The 19,262-nt window shown below is 47.8% G+C and overlaps 1 protein-coding gene across 4 annotated transcripts in view; it reads right to left on the minus strand.

Annotated features, from left to right (window-relative positions):
• Positions 1-6,495, minus strand: part of INSR (insulin receptor) — a 152,916-nt gene extending 146,421 nt beyond the window's left edge. For all 4 annotated transcript variants that reach the window (XM_005864901.2, XM_005864900.2, XM_005864899.2 and 1 more), the window contains exon 1: positions 5,808-6,495. In XM_005864901.2, coding sequence (XP_005864963.1) covers positions 5,808-6,480 — 673 coding nt within the window. In that variant the 5' untranslated portion in view covers positions 6,481-6,495. The remainder of the gene's footprint in view (positions 1-5,807) is intronic.
• Between the last annotated feature and the right edge of the window lie 12,767 nt (positions 6,496-19,262).

Consider the following 19,262-nt stretch of genomic DNA (forward strand, 5'->3'; position numbering starts at 1 on the left):
AACGTTATTGAGGGACCCTGAAATGTTTATTTCATATCATTTTCACCTCTCACAAAATATTATCCTTTAGATTTTCCCCCAAAAACTTTTAAAAATATAAATAACATTCTTAGCTCACGGGCATACAAAACCTGCCCGCAGGCTGGATTTGGACCAAGCACAGCAGTTTGCTGACCTTTGGTCAAGGGCACCAGATAACCAAGGGTCAACCAATTACCCAGCAAGCTCTGCTAGAGAAATTAATTCCTCTTCAAGCCTCAGTGTTCTTTTTATAAAAATGGGAGTAACATCCTCTCATAGGCTGCGGTGAGGATTCCGTGAGTTCTCAGCACATAGTAAAAGCTCAGTAATATTAGCCATGAATGGTCAAGGATGTCTTCATGACAGGTGCTGGGTCACAATAAATGCCAGTCCCTATATTTCAGGGAACTCAGCCTGAAGGGGAAGCAGCTAACTGCAGACAGAATGAGAGGGCTCTTAAGAGGAGGCAGCCAGAATGTTGGCAGCGGCAAATTCTAGGGGACTGCCCACCCCCAGGTTCTTTGTTCTCTGCTGAAGAGCTCAGATTCTGAGCCAGAATATCCAGGTTTCAAGTTCCAATCCCATCTCTAGTACTTACGAGGGATATGGCCCGGAGCACGCAGCCTAATTCCTCAGGGCCTTGGTGGCCTCACCAGTGACAGGAATTGCTGGCAGGACTGAATGCAGTATCATAAGCAAAGCACTTACAACAGTGCCCTGCACAAAATAAGCATTTGTTGCCAAGGAGATTCTAAGGCAGAACTAAAACATAAATGAAGGAATAAAAAGTTTCAACATGAAGCTGAAACTTCTGACTAAAAGCAAACCCTTCAAGAACAGGCATGCGTTTAAATATTTAACGTTCAGCCCTGGCCAGTGTTCTCGGTGGTGAGAGTGTCAGCCTGCGCACCGAAGGGTCCCAGGTTCGATTCCTAGTCAAGGGCACATACCTGGGTTGCAGGTTCTATCCCCAGCCTGGTGGGTGTGTCGTGCGGGAGGCAAGCCATCGTGTCTCTCTCTCTCTTATCGATGTTTCTCGCTCGCTCTCTCCCTCCCTCCCACTTTTTCCCTCCCTCTACACTAAAAATCAATGGAAAAAGAAGCCTTGGGTGAGGATTAACAAAAAAGAAAAAAAGAAATATTTACTGTTCAATGTAAATAGAGCCCCCAACTTTCAGAGGATCTGAAACACAAATGGAAATGCAAACTCAGGAAGCAGAGACCTGCCCCTGTGCCTCCGCTTCTGCCCTCTTGCTGTCTGTATGTGGCATTGCCAGCCATCTTCCTGGCACCCAGCATGCCCCAGCCTGACCCACCCTCTGACTGGCAGCACCAGCTGGGGTGGCCTACCAGGGGGGAAATGCCAGTGAGTTTGGCGAGAGCAGCTGGTCCGGCCAGCCCTGTGGTTTCTAGTTCCCCCAAAAGCTCAGCGTGGGGTCTGCAGAGCTTTGGAAGCTGGGGCGCCAGGCGAGCAGAGCGGAGCAGGGTAGGCCCAGCACCCAGCCCTCATCATATGGTGGGCGCTCCTTTGCTACCCCCAGACCAAAGCCAGAAACGCAGCCAAGACTTGGCAGGTATTCACTGACTCAGTGGTTTGTCTGCCCAGAAAGAGTGGTGAACCAATGGCACTTAGGAGAAGCTTCCAGAACGCTCACAGAGGTACTGGGCTAAGTGCACCTCCTGCACCATCTCATTTAACCCCCTAACCATAACCCTAACAAGCAGGTCCCGTAAATCATTCCCATTTTTCAAATGACAAACCTGAGGTTTGATCCAGATCATGACCAGTTCATGGCTGACAGGACTCCAAGGCAATTCTGCCAGACCCCACACATCCTGTGACCACTCTGCAACAGACCAGTGAGGCCAACCTCAGGGCCTTCATGACACGCCAATTCTGTGACCCCAAAGATGAGTTTAAGGCTTCAATCACGCCTTCGCCCAGAGATAGCACTGCTGTAACTCTCCCCACAAGGTACTCACTCACGCACGCAGTGTATTTGCCACCAGAAGATCCTCTCCAAGGAGGCAGGGCTGGCCCTCCTGGGACCCCAAGCTCCCTCCCCGCTCAATGCCTAGCACACAGTCAGTTCTCGATGAGCGTGTTTCCTGATCGGGCTTCTCCTCCCGCACAGGCAGGGCTCCTTGTATTTGGCCTCTCGGCATCTTCAGCCAAAATCTATAGACAGTGATGGAGAAGAAGAATGTGGAGCCACACACCAGTGACTTTCTCTTTTTAATTCCCCTACCCTCCTCTGCTCTCCTGCCTAAAGCATTCTCATTTCAGGGCCGGGTGGAAGAAGGGTTACTGCAGAGGAAGGCCGAACACCTTCATCCCAAAGGCACACGGGCCCCAGGAGCTCCCAGAGCCTTGCAAGCCTGCGAGAAAAGGACAATGGAAGCTCGAGGACGTGTCTGAGCTGTCAGTTTTCTCAGGTCTGCATTTGTCTCCTGAGACGGGGGGTCTTCCGAGGGTTCGTTTCAGTCTGCTTTGCACTCAGAAACCCCACGAAATGTAACCATAACTTCTGAAGCCACAGCAGCATTTAAAAAGCTGGAGACACACACCGTGTTCACAGCAGCATTCATCACAATAGCTAAAACGTGGCAGTAGCCCAAGAGCCGATCCGTGAATGAATGAAGAAACAAAATGTGGTCCAACCGTGCACGGGAACATCACTCAGCCTCAGAAAGGAAAGAAACGCCGGACCGACTATAACATGGGTGAACCTTGAGGACATTATGCTCAGTGAAATGAGCAGTTACAAAGGACACATGCTGTAGGACTCAACTCGCAGGACGTTCCTAAAGGAGTTAGATCCACAGGCACAGAAGGCAGATGGTGCGAGCCAGGGGCTGGGAGAGGGGAAGGCGGAGTGAGTGTTTAGTGGGGACAGAATTCCAGTCTGGGAAGATGAGAACGTTCTGTAGCTGGATCGTGAAGATGGATGCACAACAGTGTGAACGTACTTAGTGCCACTGAACTGAGCACTTGGAATGTTTAAAATTGTAAATTTTATATTATGTGTATTTTACTACAATAAATTGTACTCACCAGACAGGGACACCAGTTCAAAGCACAATCACTTGTTGACATCTGTCCCAGGACAGGGCAATGCTTCACCCACGGGACCCCACCACCGATAATGAGCCAGGACCACTGCACCGTGCCCACATGCCAGGAGCTCAGAACCCTCACAGGTGTCAGTCACAGCAATGCAACCCCCAGTGCTGAAAAACAAGCTTTGTTCTCAAACGCAAAAGAGTTAAAAAATAAAAAAATAAAAAGCCTGCTGAAAATATCAGGGCATTTGCTGATAATGCGGTCCTGGATATTTTGACTAAAATGGATACAAAAATAAACCCACAGAAGCATGCCTCCAATTATATCCCAAGACATATGAGCCCTGGGCATTTGGAGAACTCAGCCTTGGGGTAAAAGTGTTCACTGTTCTCCCTGCTCCCCCGCCCCATCCAGAAGTGGCTCTCACGTTTCTGAACAAAGGGGTCACACAAAAACATACATGCTTTTTTGTGTCCGAGTTGGTGCAAACCCCAGCGGTCTTTTATTAGCTGTGTGGCCTTAGGCAAGTTAAGAAACCTCACTGGTCTCTAAATCAAGGATAACAGAGCTCCCCTTGCAGCTGCCGTTTAGCTTCTCTCTGTCCCTGACGTACCAACATTCTCAAGATTTTTCCACAATATATTAACCATCATCCCTTCCTCCAACCACAAACTTCCAGAGTCTCTTTCCCTTCGCTGCCCGACCTCTCCTCGGAAGAGGTGTGGCGGTCCCACTCTCACCATCTCACAGATGTTTCCTACCACCCAACATCTGTGTGGTGGAAAGGCTCCTCCCTGGGCTCCGATGGAGTCCTCACTGAGAATTCCACAGATTCTACTCAGGCCTCGCCTTGCAGGGCTTCGTGGTAGCTTTGGGCTCAGGTGAGAAGACCCTGATGTGGGAAGCCGCCCACTGTCTTCTCTAGCGGAGAGGTGTGGACAAGGAGCCCGGGAGGCTGGTGACCCATGAGCCCTGGCAAAGGTCAGGGCTAGGCACCCACTGTTCAGTCCAGACAATGGTAGCTGAAGCAACTTCCCCACCAGATAGTCATGTAAATCCTCACTGATAAGATAGTCTGTCTGTTACTGGAACTTGCCTGCCTAAGGACTATGTGTGGATCCCAAACCGAATAAAAGGATGGCAAGGCCTGACAAGCGGAGTCCATCCTTTTGGAATGGGCTCTCGCCTGGCCCCCCAATTTCCAAATTACTATTTCTTGTCTTGTCTCTTTCATTTGCGTGCGGCCCCTCTTCCGGAGCCTGAACCCTGAACCACGCGAGATGTGGGTCACATTCACACCCTCCTTTTTCCCTTTCCTTATCTTTTATGATACAACCCATAAGCCTTCCACTCACTTTCTTCCACCTCAATCCCATGTTCACTAATTCTTCCCAGGGAATTTCAGTGTAGTAAGGGTAGAGGAGACAATAAACAAGTAGCAAGTGTGTTTATGTGGAACTTCCCACCCTGGATATCAATACATTATAAAACCACAGGGATTAGAACAGTTACGGCCCTGGTGCAAGGAAAGACAGATGTATTTATGACTACCTAGAATCAGACCCCAAATCAACGATGAAGGGGTACATTTTTGCAATAAACAGCATTAAGACCCCCCCCAACTTGTTATTTTGGGGACAATGGACATCCTTTCAAATCATACACACAAATAGATCCCAAATGTCCAAGGTAATTTTTTTAATGATGATAACGGAAATAGAAAATTTGGGGAAAAAACATTTATTTTATGGATAGAAAGGAACGCTCTAAGCATAAAGTAACGTAAGAGGCGTGTGCAAATCCAGCTCTGAACTCAATCAACCCTGTAAGTTTCTCTGTCAACTGACATCTAGAGCATTTGAACAAAATGCCTAAAAACACAATTGGTAAAGGGTTAATAGCCTGCATCTATGAAAACTGCACACAGATGAATATTTCAAACACCACCAAGGTCCTAAAAGACAGATGGACAAAAGACATGAACAGGAAGAGAAAACCCACAGGACAAACATGTTTTAAAAGGTTCAACCCTGATAACAATCAAAGAAATGCAAATAGAACGGCTCCTCCCTCCAGTGAATTATGAAAGATTCTCTCAAACAACACTCAGAGCAGGCCAAGGTGTCCCTCCACACCAATGCTGAGAGGAGCTCCGCTGGTACAGCATTTCCGGAAAGCAATTTGGCAATCAGGATCAAGAACCTTTGACCCAGAAATGTCACTTCTGGAAAAGCAAGGCTTAAAGGAACAAATTCCCCATTAAGCTTTGTTCATCCCTCTCTTTGTGAAAATTGGAAAGAATCCTCACCCGAGGATATTTTTCCATTTGATTTTTAGAGAGAGTGGAAGGGAGAGGGACCGACGGAGAGAGAGAAGCATCAATGTGAGAGAGACACATCGATTGGGTGCCTCCTGCACGATCCCTCCCCCTTCCTCCCACTAGGGCCTGGGATCGAGCCTGCAACCAACGTACATGCCCTTGACTGGAATTGAACCCAGAACCTTCAGTCCACAGGCGGACACTCTATCCACTGAGCAAAACCAGCTAGGGCTGTAAATAAAGTTATTCACCCACAGCCATGTACACTCATTTATGTACAGTCTGCAAAGTCTAAAGCATTTCATATCTGAGCCTTTGCAGAAAAGGGCTGCCACTCCCGGTCCAGCTTCTCTAACAAACAAGGCACGAGAAAAGCTTAGACCCCTGCACACCCCGGCGTACCTTTCTGGCAATGGCTGTGAGTCCAACACCGTTCGACAAACTGCCCATTGATGACAGTGGCAGGGCAGCTGGTCTTGCCCTTCGCAGTGCCCGGACAGACGTCCCCACACTCTTCATTGTCGTCTTTGTTCAGCACGATGTAATTATCCTCCACCGAGTCCAGGATGCGCGACCAGTCGATGGTAGCCAGGTAGCAGAGATCATTGTTCTTCTCGATGCGGACAGACCCCCGGGTGATGTTCATCAGGCTGTAGAGGCCCAGCTCCTTCAGGTGGACCATCTCGAAGATGACCAGCGCGTAGTTGAAGAAGAGGCGGGAGCCCCGGATGACCGTGAGGTTGGGGAACAGGTCCTTCAGGCTCTCCAGCCCATAGACCCGAAACAGCAGCAAGTAATCAGTGATCATGATGAGTTTGGGGAAACTGAGGTCTCGGAAATCCTCAGGCCTTGAACTGAACATCAACAGTATCTGCAAATGTCCTTCGATGATCGAGCAGTTAGCCAGCTCATACAGCCTCGTGAAGTTGTTCCGGATATCCATGCTGGGACACACTAGAGTAAAAATATGCAGAAAGTGTGACAGGTGAGCTAACACACAATGGTGGGTTTTAAGAATTGGCGGCAGGGCATTGCTCAGAGGGTCCTGCCCTTGGCTAAATCCCCTTCCATACATCTTAAAATCCTTACATCATTCTGCATTGAGACCTACAAATGCCATAGCCAACCCTGATTGGTAGTGTTCCCTGCAGTGTCTAAGTATTTACTTTTGAAAGGCAAAGAAAATAACTCCTTTGGCAGTACCTGTTAGAAGCCTTAATGTCATCACGTGGAATATGACATAATGGAGACACTGGGAGGGATTATAGGGGATTATGTAACGCACAAGGGGAGAGGGGAGCCGTCTCCACTGAGTCAATGTGAAGATATTCAGGAAACCGATTTATGGGGATCAGGTGCTCACAAGGAGAGCTGAATCTGTCACTTTCCCACCTCACTGACTCCCCTCAACTTGCCTTCCTTCCAGGCAGGAAGCCAAGGCCTCGTCACCTTTTACCTGGGAGTGCAAGGGCTTTCCAGCAAGTCTGATCTCTCCGTCACAAACACCCAGTGTGCCCATTCTCCTGCAGGTGGTCCCCCCCCCCCCCCCCCCCTCTGACACCCTCCACAGCTGCCCATGACCCTGTACTTTCCTCCTGCAGCCTTCAAGATTTCGTCCCTCCCTCCCTTGCACCACACTAAACAGACTGGCCCACCACTCTCACACGATTCCAAGGCTGTGTCCAACGTGTGAGTAAAATAATGCAGGATAGGCCCACAAGCAGTGCCTGGCACACAGTAGGTGCTTATTAATGTCAGCTATTTTGTTATTGTCTATTTCTCCCAAGTATTATCAGCCATCTCTAGATGTTGTGTCTTCATTCCCCTAACCCAAGCCTGGGCAGACGTTTTCTATGAAGGCTCAGATAATAAATATTTTCAGCTTCGCAGTCAGTCTGCATTTAGACTCCTCCACTCTGCCATTACAGCCCGAAAGCAGCTGAGATGATATGTGAATGAATGAAATTGGCTGTTCCAATAAAACTTTATTTACAAAAACAGGCAGCAGGCCAGAGTTTTGAACCCTCTGGCTGTAGTTTGGCGCTCCAGCCCTGGTCCAGTGCTGTCCAACAACCTTCTGCGGTAATGGAAATGTCCTGTCTCTGTACTCTCCACTCTGGGAGACACCAGCCATTTGTGGCTCTCAAGCTCTAGAAATGTGGTAAGACTGAGGAACTGAGTATTTCATTTTACTTTAGCTAATTTAAATGTAAATAGACACATTAGGCTAGTGGCTACTGCACTGGACAGGGAAGACCTTGCCTTGTTGGCTATCAAAGTCCTTTTCTTGTGCCCCTTATACTAGAGTTAACATTCACCAGAATCAAACTCTTTAGATAGCTTCTCCTTGCCCACACACACACACACACACACACAGCCCTCAGCATCTGGACGATAAGGCTCAGAACAGAACCTGTACTTACTGTATTCCAAGACACTAACCCTTCCCTTCCTATCTCTGAGGCAAACAGATTGTTCTAGAAAGAGTAGAAAATCCTTTTGAAAATGCACCCTGAGAATGACGACAAAAGCAGCACAAATTAGAAAGCAAACAGCCGAGCAAAAATCTGAGGAAAACAAAGCAAGAATGTTCCTGGGTCACATTCCGAACAGATTAGGCTGGATCAAGAAAAAAACACATATCGCTGGCTCCCTCCCTCATTAGGAAGTTGGAGGCACCTCGCAGAGGACAAGGACACCAGTTCCAGCCCCACACTCACACCACCCAAGCCGGGAACGGCACGCACACACAGATCTCTGCGGGCACTGAGTAACTGACACCTCTCTGCAAGCCCCATCCCCACCCAGACAGGAAAACTGGGCCTCCAAGGAACAAAGCCCATCACCCACGGGCACACAGTCCGCCAGTGACAGGCACGGTTGCCAGATCTGGCAAATAAAAATGCAGGATACCCAGTTAGATTTGAATTTCAGATAAAACAATGAGTAATTGTTTAGGATAAGTATATTCCAAACATTGCATGGGATATAAGGTACTTAGGTCCTAAGAAAGTACGCATTGATTATATGACATTCAAATTTAATTGAACTGGTGAATGAATAAACAAAATGTGATCCATCCACACAGTGGAAGATTATTCAGCCACAACGAGGAATGAAGCAGGCACTCACTTCAACATGGATGAACCTTGAAAACATGACGCTCAGTGAAAGAATCCACTCACACAGACCACAATGGGGTAGGAGTCCATTCACACGAAATGTTCAGAACGGGCAATCCAGAGACAGAAACAGATTAGTGGTTCGAGGGGCTGAGGAGTGAGAGCTAGAGGATGGTATTTCTTTTGGAAAAGGTGAAAATGTTCTAAAATTGATTGTATTGATGGTTGCACAACTCTGTGAATGTACTTAGAACCACTGAATTGTAAACGTGAAATGGGTAAATTGTATGCTATTGAATTATATATAGCTCAATAAACTTATTTTAAAAGGTTAAATGACTATAATTATAGGGAACAATAAAGACTTGCCTTTTTGTAAATTTCCAATAACTCTAACTCAATTCATTAAAGCCACATGTGTCCCTATTAGTCTAAAACAATTGACAAATTTATTGCTGGGACAGAAATTACCCAGAGGATGTCAGACATGGTGCCAGAAATACATACACGTAGGGCCTTTGCTGGCTTTTAATGCATCAGTTGGAAACCAAGGATGCTTCAAGTTTTTAATAAGTGGCAGCTAAGACCTCACACACAGGAGGCAGCAGGGGCCCTGGTGACCGCGAGCATTTTCTGAGCACCTTCTCCGTGCACTCGGCCCATGCCCTGGAGCACATGTTCTCTCGCTGAATTCTAACAATCATCCCAGAGGAGGTGTCCTTTTCACAGACTCACACAGGCTGTTCGAGATGGTGCCACTAGGATTGCAATCCTGCAATCAAATGCAAAGTCTGTGCTATAACTGCTATGTTAGTTTGACCATTATTGTTTTTTCAAAAATATGCCTAATGAAGAAGCATGTGGATTGGATTTAAGGAAACAATGAAATAGTTGTCATGTAATGACAACCTGGAGAAAGACAGTTAAAGAGAATTTCCTTCATTCACTCCTTCAGCAAAAATCTGCTGAGACCCTGTTCCATGCCAGACGCTACTCCCGGTACTGGAAGTTCTACAGGGAATAGGACAGATGCTGCCCTGGATCTCACAGACTTGGAGTCACTATTAACTACCCAAAACAACTTAAAATATAACTGAGAAGAATGCCATCGAGGAGAGTTCCATGGGCTAGAAGAGTTCATAAAAATGAGCTATTTGCAACAAACAACAAGTGCTGGCGAGGATGCGGAGAAAAAGGAACCCTCATGCACTGCTAGTGGGAATGCAAACTGGTGCAGCCACTGTGGAGAACAGTATGGAGTTTCTTCAAAAAGTTAAAAATGGAACTGCCATTTAACCGACCCAGTAATCCCACTTCTAGGAACATATCCCAAGAAACCAGAAACACCAGTCAGAAAGGATATATGCACCCCTATGTTCATAACAGCACAATTTACAATAGCTAAGATTTGGAAACAGCCTAAGTGCCCATCAGCAGATGAATGGATTAGAAAACTGTGGTACATCTATACAATGGAATACTACACTGCTATAAAAAAGAAGGAACTTTTACCAATTGCAACAGCATGGATGGAACTGGAGAGCATTATGCTAAGCGAAATAAGCCAGTGGGAGAAAGATAAATATCACATGATCTCACTCATTTGTGGAATATAATAAACAACATAAACTGATGAACAAAAATAGATCCAGAGACAAGGTAACACTGAACAGACTGTCCAACCAACTTTCATGTTTCAAAAAGAAACATGAAAGTCAATGTATTTTACTTACTCCAGTGTATAAAAAAATTTCACTTCAACATGTAAGCAATACTAAAAAAAAGAGAAGGCAGGGGAGGGGGCGGTTAGAGATCAACCAAAGGACTTGTATGCATGCATATAGGGAATAAGGAGACATATGTAATACTTTAAACAATAAAAAAAGAAAAGGAAAAAAATGAGCTATTTGACTGGGTCTGGGACAATTAAGGAGGAGGTGATGCCAGGACTGAAACCTAAACAAACAATGCAGTAAGAAGTACTCAGTTCTGCCTACTTCATTGGAAGGTCAAGGGCGATGGCAAATTATAGCTCATCATGCTGGATGACTAGGGTGTGTAGGATCTACAGCAGCAATATCTGATAGGAATATGTGAGCTACACATGGCGTTTTAAATTTTCTCTAAAACTGTAAAAACAAACATGAAAGTTAATGTATTTTACTTACTCCCGTATATTAAAAAACTTCACTTCAACATGTAAGCAATACTAAAAAAATATTAACGAGATCCTCTAGAGGATTTTTACCACACTATGCCTCTGAAGTGCCACTGTACTCTACACGTGCAGCTTGTCTCAATTCAGATGCTAAAATTTAATCAGAAATGCTTGATCTATAGAGGTGGGCTTCACAAAGTGACTCACTGAAAATGTAGGTTCGTAACCTCAAGTTATTCCAAACACACAAAAGAGTTTTCCAATAACAGAATCAAGTATTGATTTTTTAAAATTTAAATAAGCTAAGTTAAATAAAACTTCACATTTGAATGAAATTTAGCCTTTAAATGAGCTAAATAAAAGTAAAAATTCAGCCAGGCGCTGGCCACAGTTTCAAGAGCCCGAGTGTGGACAGGGGCGCCGTCCTGGACAGTGCAGCCACAGAACATGTCCATCAATGCCGAATGGCCTGCTGGGCCATGCGGGGCTGAAGTTCCCCCGTGGCCTCTGGAATCTGAGACTTTTCCAGAGAAGAAGACTGACATGACAGCTGTCTTGGAAAATGTCCCCTCTCCCCTGGTTTTCTCTCCAGCATGAAAGCAGCAAAGGAAAAGTGTAAGGGGCACAAAAGAAGGCATCTAGAAAGTTCTGAAAATCCTTCACAAGGCTAAGAGTTTTACACTTTCTGTTTTCAATCATGAATGCACTCATTCCTTAGAATCGGCATTCTTAATATGTGCCCCAGTGACCTACTCTGGGTCACGTGTTCCTCTCTGCATTCTTTCCAGTCTTAACACTGCTCTCTCCGAAATTCAGGGGTCCTGCACCAATAAGCCTGGGTTCAGGGGTCAGGCCACCCCCCATACCAGTTTTGGGGCACAGCAGAAACCCAACAGACCTGGCTCCCACGCCAGCACTGACACCTGCCAGCCGTGTGAGCCTGGGTCACATCCTCACTTGCTGTAAACGACGACAACAGCACGATCAAAGCTACGAGGAGTACAAGAGAAGTGAGCTTCGTTGTCCCCTTGGTGCTACATGGAACCAATTCCCAGGTTTACTGTCTTTAGAAATTAAAACTCGGGCACACCGCAGTATCAGAGACCCTTCAGGTTCTCTGCCTGCCTGAAAGACTGGCTCTTAAAACTGACTTCCACAAAGGAGGCGGTTCCAGAACTGCAAGTCAGCCACGTGGAAATCATCCTTTATTCGCTCAACAAATGTTTGCTGGGCCTCATGCTGGGCATGGAGACTGTCAAAACGGATAAGGTGAGAGCCTTACAGTCCCCAAAGATTCCTGTTCTGGCAATCCGCTGCAGGCAGGGGTGCAATATGAGCCTTGTGCCGGGCCATCCAACCCAGCACAGTCCATGCGGCCAAAGACGGAAACAACATCGCTGTCCATCAAAAGGGGGCGGGTTAAATCAATGATGATCTGTCCACGTGATGCAGTCGTTCTCAAAGTAGGGTCCTGGGACCAGCAGCATTCGCTTCATCTGACAACCTGTTAGACATGTAAATTCGCAGGCCCCACTCCAGACCTGCTCCATCAGAAACTCTAGGGGCGTGGGGCCCAGGGATCTGCATTTCACCACACCCTCCAGGTGACCTTGAAGCGTGCTCAGGTGCAAGAACCAAGGACAGAATGCAGGGGTCAGCAAACTTTTCCTGTAATGGGCCAGAGAGCAAATCTTTTTGGTTTTGTTGGACATACCATCTCGGTCACTACTCAACTTTGTCCTTGTAGCGCTAAACCATGACAACACGTGGCATGGTTGTGCTCCAATTAAACTTTATTTAGAGACAATGAAATTCAAATTTCATATCATTTACACGTGTCACAAAATCACAGTTGGAGTTTTTATCCAACCACTTAAAAATGTGAACACCTGTACAAAAGCGGGTGGTGCACCCCATGTGGCCCACGGGCTTTGCCAGCCTCTGATGAGACGGAATACCACACGGCTGCAAAAAAGAGCAAGGCGGCTCCTTACGGCGACACAGAAAGATCTCCAGAATATGATGTTAATGGTAAAGAACAAGATGATCAATCTGTGTGATATGCTATTACTTATATGGAAATAGATACATCAGCTTATATATGCAAACACTCGTCTCTAGAAAGGTAAACATGTACCAAAACAGAAAATTGCAAACGGACTGTCCTTGGGGAGAGGAAATGAGTGGCCAATGACCAGAAGGGTTCTAGGACACATCTTCAATGAGCAGACCAATGTTTCCGGGGGCCCAGAGAGGTACTCCCAGTCTGTGCTGAAAGGGAATGAGAAGGGCGGATAAGGAAGCCAGGTAAGAATGGAAGGAGGCCTCTGACCAGCCTCTGTGAGGAAGAAGCAGGTGAGTGTGGGCGCAAAGGGAGAAGAAGGATGTGTGGAGCACAGAAAACTCAAGTGCAGACAGGAAGGACAGAGAACCCCGGGAACTGCAGCCATGTGCTTCGGGAAGTAAGACTGCACGCAGCTGGGGCCAGACTCAGATGCCAAGGGAAGGGATCTAGCTGGAAGCTACGGAGGAACCAAGGAGATAGAAGGGAAATCACTGTGGCAGCCGAGTGGAGAAGGAATGAAAGGGGCACGCTGGAACCGCCACTCTGTGTGGCCTGGCCTAGGAGGTCTATCTTAGGAGGTGGGTACAGGAAGAGGAGCAAGACTGTGGAGAGGCGGCGGAACTAGAATCAACGGGACTTGGTCCTCAGAGAGGTGGAGAGGAAGGAGAAGGGAAGTCACCGATGAACCCGGAGAGGCTGATACAGGCCCAGTTTTGGGGGGCAAGGACAAGAGGCTCGGTTTGGGGGCATGTTGAGTGTGTGAGGGCTTTGGGGTGCTCGGTTGCTGGGAAGGTGTGGGTTTGGAGCTTGGGGAAAGGGGCAAGTGAGTGCTGGTGGAAGTGGTGACAATAGGTGATATAACCAGGAGGAGATGGAACAACTGAGAGAGAGGAAAAAAGGATGAGGTGGGGGTTGGGGAGCACAATATTTAAGGACAGGGAACTAGAGAGGGGACCAAAGACCTGTAGTCACCCTGACACCAACACCTTCTATATCTGAAAACTCTGGAAAACTTAGGAACACCCAAGGCAACTCCTCCAGTCAGTACCACAGTTTTGTAACCCTAACGACCTCACACATCAACTCTCAGGCCCAACCCATCTTCAGGAGTCCCGTTTACACATGGGGATGGAGCCAGCGGACTGCTTCCACACAACGGCCTGAGTACAACTAGAAAGGAACATCTCGAAGCACATCCCTTCTCTGACCTTCTGCAAGGTGGACTCGTCTTTGAAAACAACTGGCAACAAAGAATCATGGAAAGGCCTCAGAAAACAGTGGCCCCGCTGTCTTCATCCCTTTGTGTCCAACCACTACCTTCCCCACAATGTTAAAGAACGCAGTTTGGGGAAAGTACCCGTTTTCCACATTCTCACAGAGGCATGGGAGAGAATACAAAACAGGTGACTGTGCAACTGTGACATGACAACACACCCTTATGGAGTTGCAAGAAAAACCCAGATTTGAAATCGAATTTTAATCCTTACAAGCCTGCCTTAAACTCAAATTGGAACTCATACCCTGTTGGCATTTGGCAACACAAAACAGAAAAGCTCATTGTTGGAAATAAAATGTTTCTAAAATCCCAAAAGCCACTAGGACACCCCCGCCCCCCAATAAAAGACCAGGGTCTAGTGAACAAAGGGAGCCCCTCCATGAAACACCTTATTTCATAGACATTATTGATTCAGCATTAAGCACTAAGCACTATAGCTCATCTGAGCAAAGCCTACCCAACACACGAATTTCTCTGCGAGGTACCCCGCAGCCTCCTCACGCTTATGAACACTAGACAGCACCTCAGTACTGTGCATAGGGGCCACATAAAACAACACAGTCACCAACAAAAAGCACAAAAATGAGGAAACCATGGCACTCAATGTATCACAAGAAGGGCACTTGTCTGAATTCTTGAGCACTGTGTGAATCACGCAAGGAGAGTGAAACGGGAGAGCAGAGCCGCCATGGCGGACCTCGGCTACAACTGTCAAGTCAAACTCCACGGCTCTGGGTGTCTGGGAGTGACCACACAGGTGCTCTGGATGTTGACTATAGAGTTACAAACAAATTCCAGCAAGTAGGCGAATTCACAAATATGAAATCCAGGAATAATGAGGATCTTATGAGTACTTAAGTTAAAAATTTTCAATTTTAGGAATATTAACCAATTATAAGATATTTTTTAAAGTCTGGAGAAAACTAGGGATGAACAGATCAGTGTTGGCGGGGATGAGGTGGACGGATGAGGGGTGGGGACGGTGTAATGACAAAAGGGTGGCCCAAGGGAGTTTAGGCAGTGATGGAAGAGATTGTTGTGGATCCTGACTGTGGGGACCACCACGCAACACTAGGCATAGTTTACAATTAAAAGCTGTGCACCAAAAAAAGAGTCAATTTTACTGTATGAAATTTTTAAAAATTTAGAAAGATACATGCAAAACGAATAACTTGTTTTTCCCCCTCTCTATACTTTTTTTATTTTTGCAATGAGAATGCATTACTTGTCATTATTCTAATTCTAAAACACATTAGTTCAGTCTGATTGCAAAACATAAACTAACCATCCCTGACTTATTCTTAATAGAAATGAACACAAGGGCTCTTGAAAGAAAACCTCATAGCAGACACCACTTTCTTTTGGGCTCTGGAGACAGAGCTGATGGTACAGAATCCTCTTTCAATGCCAAGATGACTTGAAATAAATAAATCCTAAGATCACACACACTCAGCTAAGGAGGGGACATCACTGTTATTTTCTCACCATCGGAACCCGTATTTTCAGCACAGCAAATACATAAATGTCTTTAATAGGGCTTCTGTAAAGAAAAAACACAGCACTCCTGGATGCTTCATTTAACTTGATTCATTCAAGTTGTACCAAAGGCCACAGGAGCTATTAGGCATGTCATCCTGATCCTCAAGGAATTTGTCCCAAATCAAGGGTCAGCAAACTTTCTCTGTAAAAGGCCAAAGTGTAAATATTTTTGCAGGCCACGCGATCACAAAATCCTCTGCGTTGGAGAACAAAAGCAGCCATAGGTAATGTATAAATGACTGAGTGTGGCTCCTATCGATAAAACTTTATTTGCAAAAGCAGGCATGGTGGGCAGGATTCGGCCCTCTGGTTTCAGTTTGCTGGCTCCTGTTCTAGATGAAAGAGTTTGACCATATATAAATGTAAAAAGAGGATCAGAGTAGGGAACTGGCCCGCTATGGAGAGAGCGCTGACATCATTTTAGCCCAAGAAGAGATCAGGGGAGGGGAAGAGAAAGGACCAGGAGAGCCCATAGCAGGTGAAAATTTGCCAGGAATCAGTGCCTTCCAGGAGGGAATGGGCAGTGGCAAACAGAGAGGTCGACTGGGGTGAGGCTGCAGGAAACAAAATTAGGACGAGGCATTACCATCTCTAGAGCCATCAACAGAGCAACGGAGACACAAGCCAGATGCAGTGGGTAGAGCATTGGGTTAAAGGCTAGACAGCGATTGGGGGTGGTGGGGGGAGATGGCAGGGCAAGGCCAGAGGTGGGTGGTGGGTAATGGGGTTCAGAGGAAAGAGTAAGGCTCCCAGGCAGATGGAAATCCCTGAACAAACAGGGGAGATGGCAGGGACCCAGGTGGGCCAGGGCACTAGATGAGAAAAAAGTTATCTCCCCAATGCAGTGTCTTTCTATCGGAGACAATGTCTGGAGACACATGGCTGGTTGGCAGGACTTGGAGTGGAGGTGCTACTGTCATCTAGTGGGTGGAGACCAGGATGCTGCTCAACATCTTACACCACACGGGACAGCCCCACAACCAAGACTATCCAAACCCAATGGCAAAACCACTGAGACTGAGAGGATGTGTTCTAATCAAATAAGGATGAAAGTCAATGACGGGGTAGGGTGGGGACCCCGGGGGGCTCACCCCAATGACCTCTATGAGTGAGTTGGCGGGAACAAGGGGCAGGTCTCCAGGCGAGAAGCAAAGGTTAGGAACAGCCCAGGGAGGTGATGAGCAGGAGGTCGTTCTGTTCTGAGGGTCCTGGAGTGCACGAGAGAAGGCACACCAGAAACATCTCATGCTGCCGTGAAAAATTAGGGGATCTGGAAGCAAGGGTCTCCCACCTCAATGAGCACTGGACCCCCGCAAAGCTCTGTAGGTTTTTATTGTACTTCATCCCACATTACCTTCACTTTCTGACTTTGCGATGGCCGGGGGTATTCTTGGGCCAGAGCCAGCTAACCCAAGGAGAAATAGAGAAGCCGTTGCCAGTTCAGAAAAGCAACAAGGGATTCCACAGAAGATGAACTGGGGTGACAACTTTGAGAAAGAGCCCCTCATTCCTTAACACTCACAATGATTTCCCTCCGCCCTCACCCGAGCCAGGCTGCCCCATTGGTTGACATTAGAGATGAGTGATCTGTAGAGTTTCTCCCTGTCCCCAACCTGCAGGGGTATGCTCTTACTCATCCGTTAGGCTTTGTTAACCATTACTGCAGGGCTGGGGTGCAGAGGCGCAGACCCCAAAGAACTGCTTTGTAGGAAAGCAGTGTCCTGGCCCTGGACGGGTGGCTCAGTTGGTTGAAGTGTCCCCCTATACACCAAACGGTTGCAGGTTCACTCCCTGGTTTGGGGCACGTACAGAAGGCAACCACTCGATGTTTCTTTCTCACATCTATATTTCTTTCTCTCTCTCTCTCTCTCTCCCCTGCCCCTTTACTCTCTCTCTAAATATCAATTAAAACAAAAACATATCCTCAGCTGAGGATTAAAAAAAAGAAGAAAGAAACCAGTGCTCTGAAGACAGACTAGCTGGGGTTCTAATCCCAGCTCTGCTACCAGCTGGCTCTGTAACCTAATCAATTTCCTCACCTTCTGGGAAATGAATAATAAACTCTATCTCATAGGGTTGTGATGAGGATTGACTGAAATTATATATGCAAAGCAAATATCACAGCACCCACCAAGTATTTGCTATTATTGTTAGTTCAGTATTGTCTGGAGATAAAGGAGTACCCATGGGAGCATAAGGATAGGAGCTAAATCAAGAACAAACATTTACGGGACACCTCAGGCACTGTTCTGGGCTCTGGAAATGCTGCAGTGGACGGAAGGAACCTATAGCTCTGCCCTTGTGGAAACTAACCCCGTAAAGAAGTGATATGCCATCTACTGACCCCTGGAAGCCCAGGCACAAACCCACAATTAATCACCAAAGCTGCGAGGACCAGAGGAGCCGGGAACCACACAGGAACGTGCGCACAGACACAAAACCTGGGGAGGTCTTGTACTTTCTTAGCAGGAACCCTGTTTGAATGCCTACTGTATACCAGGCGCTGAGGGCTTTGAGACATTGTGTGATTGGCAGAGGTGCCCAGCAAGCCCACTTTGTCAACTCCAGAGCCCGTGTGCTTCCTCATACTCCTCATTCGCCATTCGGGAACTCGGGAGCTTCCGTCCCTCCTCTCCCCAACCCCTTCCTCATCATGACTGATTTCCTTTGGACAAATCTGAAGGAATCAAACTGATATCTTTAAAGACATCAAGGTGCAACACCCCAGCTATACCCTCTTAAATGATTCTTCAGTGGCCCCACAGCCAGAAAAGTCCTGCTCTCATGCCCCAAGGAGGGTGCTGAGGGCGGGGTTTGCCTCAGTCTACTGACAGCACAGGGAGCCAGGAGGGCGCAGGTGGTATGAGAGGGTCACCCGAGGTTAGAGTCCTCCTGGGGCGCTGTAGGGGGAAGGTTATCAGGGAGAAGTGGGACACGGGGCAGCACACAGAGAGGTTCAAGTCCTCCCTCTGGCACTGACTTTGGGGCAATAAGTTGTCTCCTCCCTGAGCTGTCTACTCCTCTACGAAATGGGTGATCAACAGTATCTGCCTCCAGGGGCCACCAGAAGAATTCAAAGAAATAAGATGGGCCGGCCGGTGGCACTGGGAGAGATGCTAATTATAATAAGCATGGCAACGGCCGCCACTGCGTCTGCCAGGACAACTGTGCTGTTGCCACGGCGCTAGAGTTTGCCTCCGGACATCTGGAAACACGAACGCGAGCCAAAAGGGTAAACATGGACCCGAAGTCCCAGGTGGCCAAGGGCCTAGAGCTCAAGAAGAGGGGGGAGGTCACCATTTCCCAACCCTGGCAGCGTCACCCACCGGGGGGGGGACCCCAAAGGACCACCCAGTGTGTGTGCCACGGGCACTGGGTTCTCACGGGCCGCCCGGACCCAGGGACCCCACTTCTCCACGGCGACCCGCAGAGGACTGGGCACGGGCGGGAGGCGCGCGGAGAGAGGGGCCCGCGACGGGGCAGGCACTGGGGGACACCATTTCCCAACCCTGGCAGCGTCACCCACCGGGGGGGGGACCCCAAAGGACCACCCAGTGTGTGTGCCACGGGCACTGGGTTCTCACGGGCCGCCCGGACCCAGGGACCCCACTTCTCCACGGCGACCCGCAGAGGACTGGGCACGGGCGGGAGGCGCGCGGAGAGAGGGGCCCGCGACGGGGCAGGCACTGGGGGAGGA

The sequence above is a fragment of the Myotis brandtii genome, unplaced genomic scaffold (genome assembly GCF_000412655.1).
Source record: "Myotis brandtii unplaced genomic scaffold, ASM41265v1 scaffold193, whole genome shotgun sequence".
NCBI classification, from domain to species: Eukaryota; Metazoa; Chordata; class Mammalia; order Chiroptera; family Vespertilionidae; genus Myotis; species Myotis brandtii.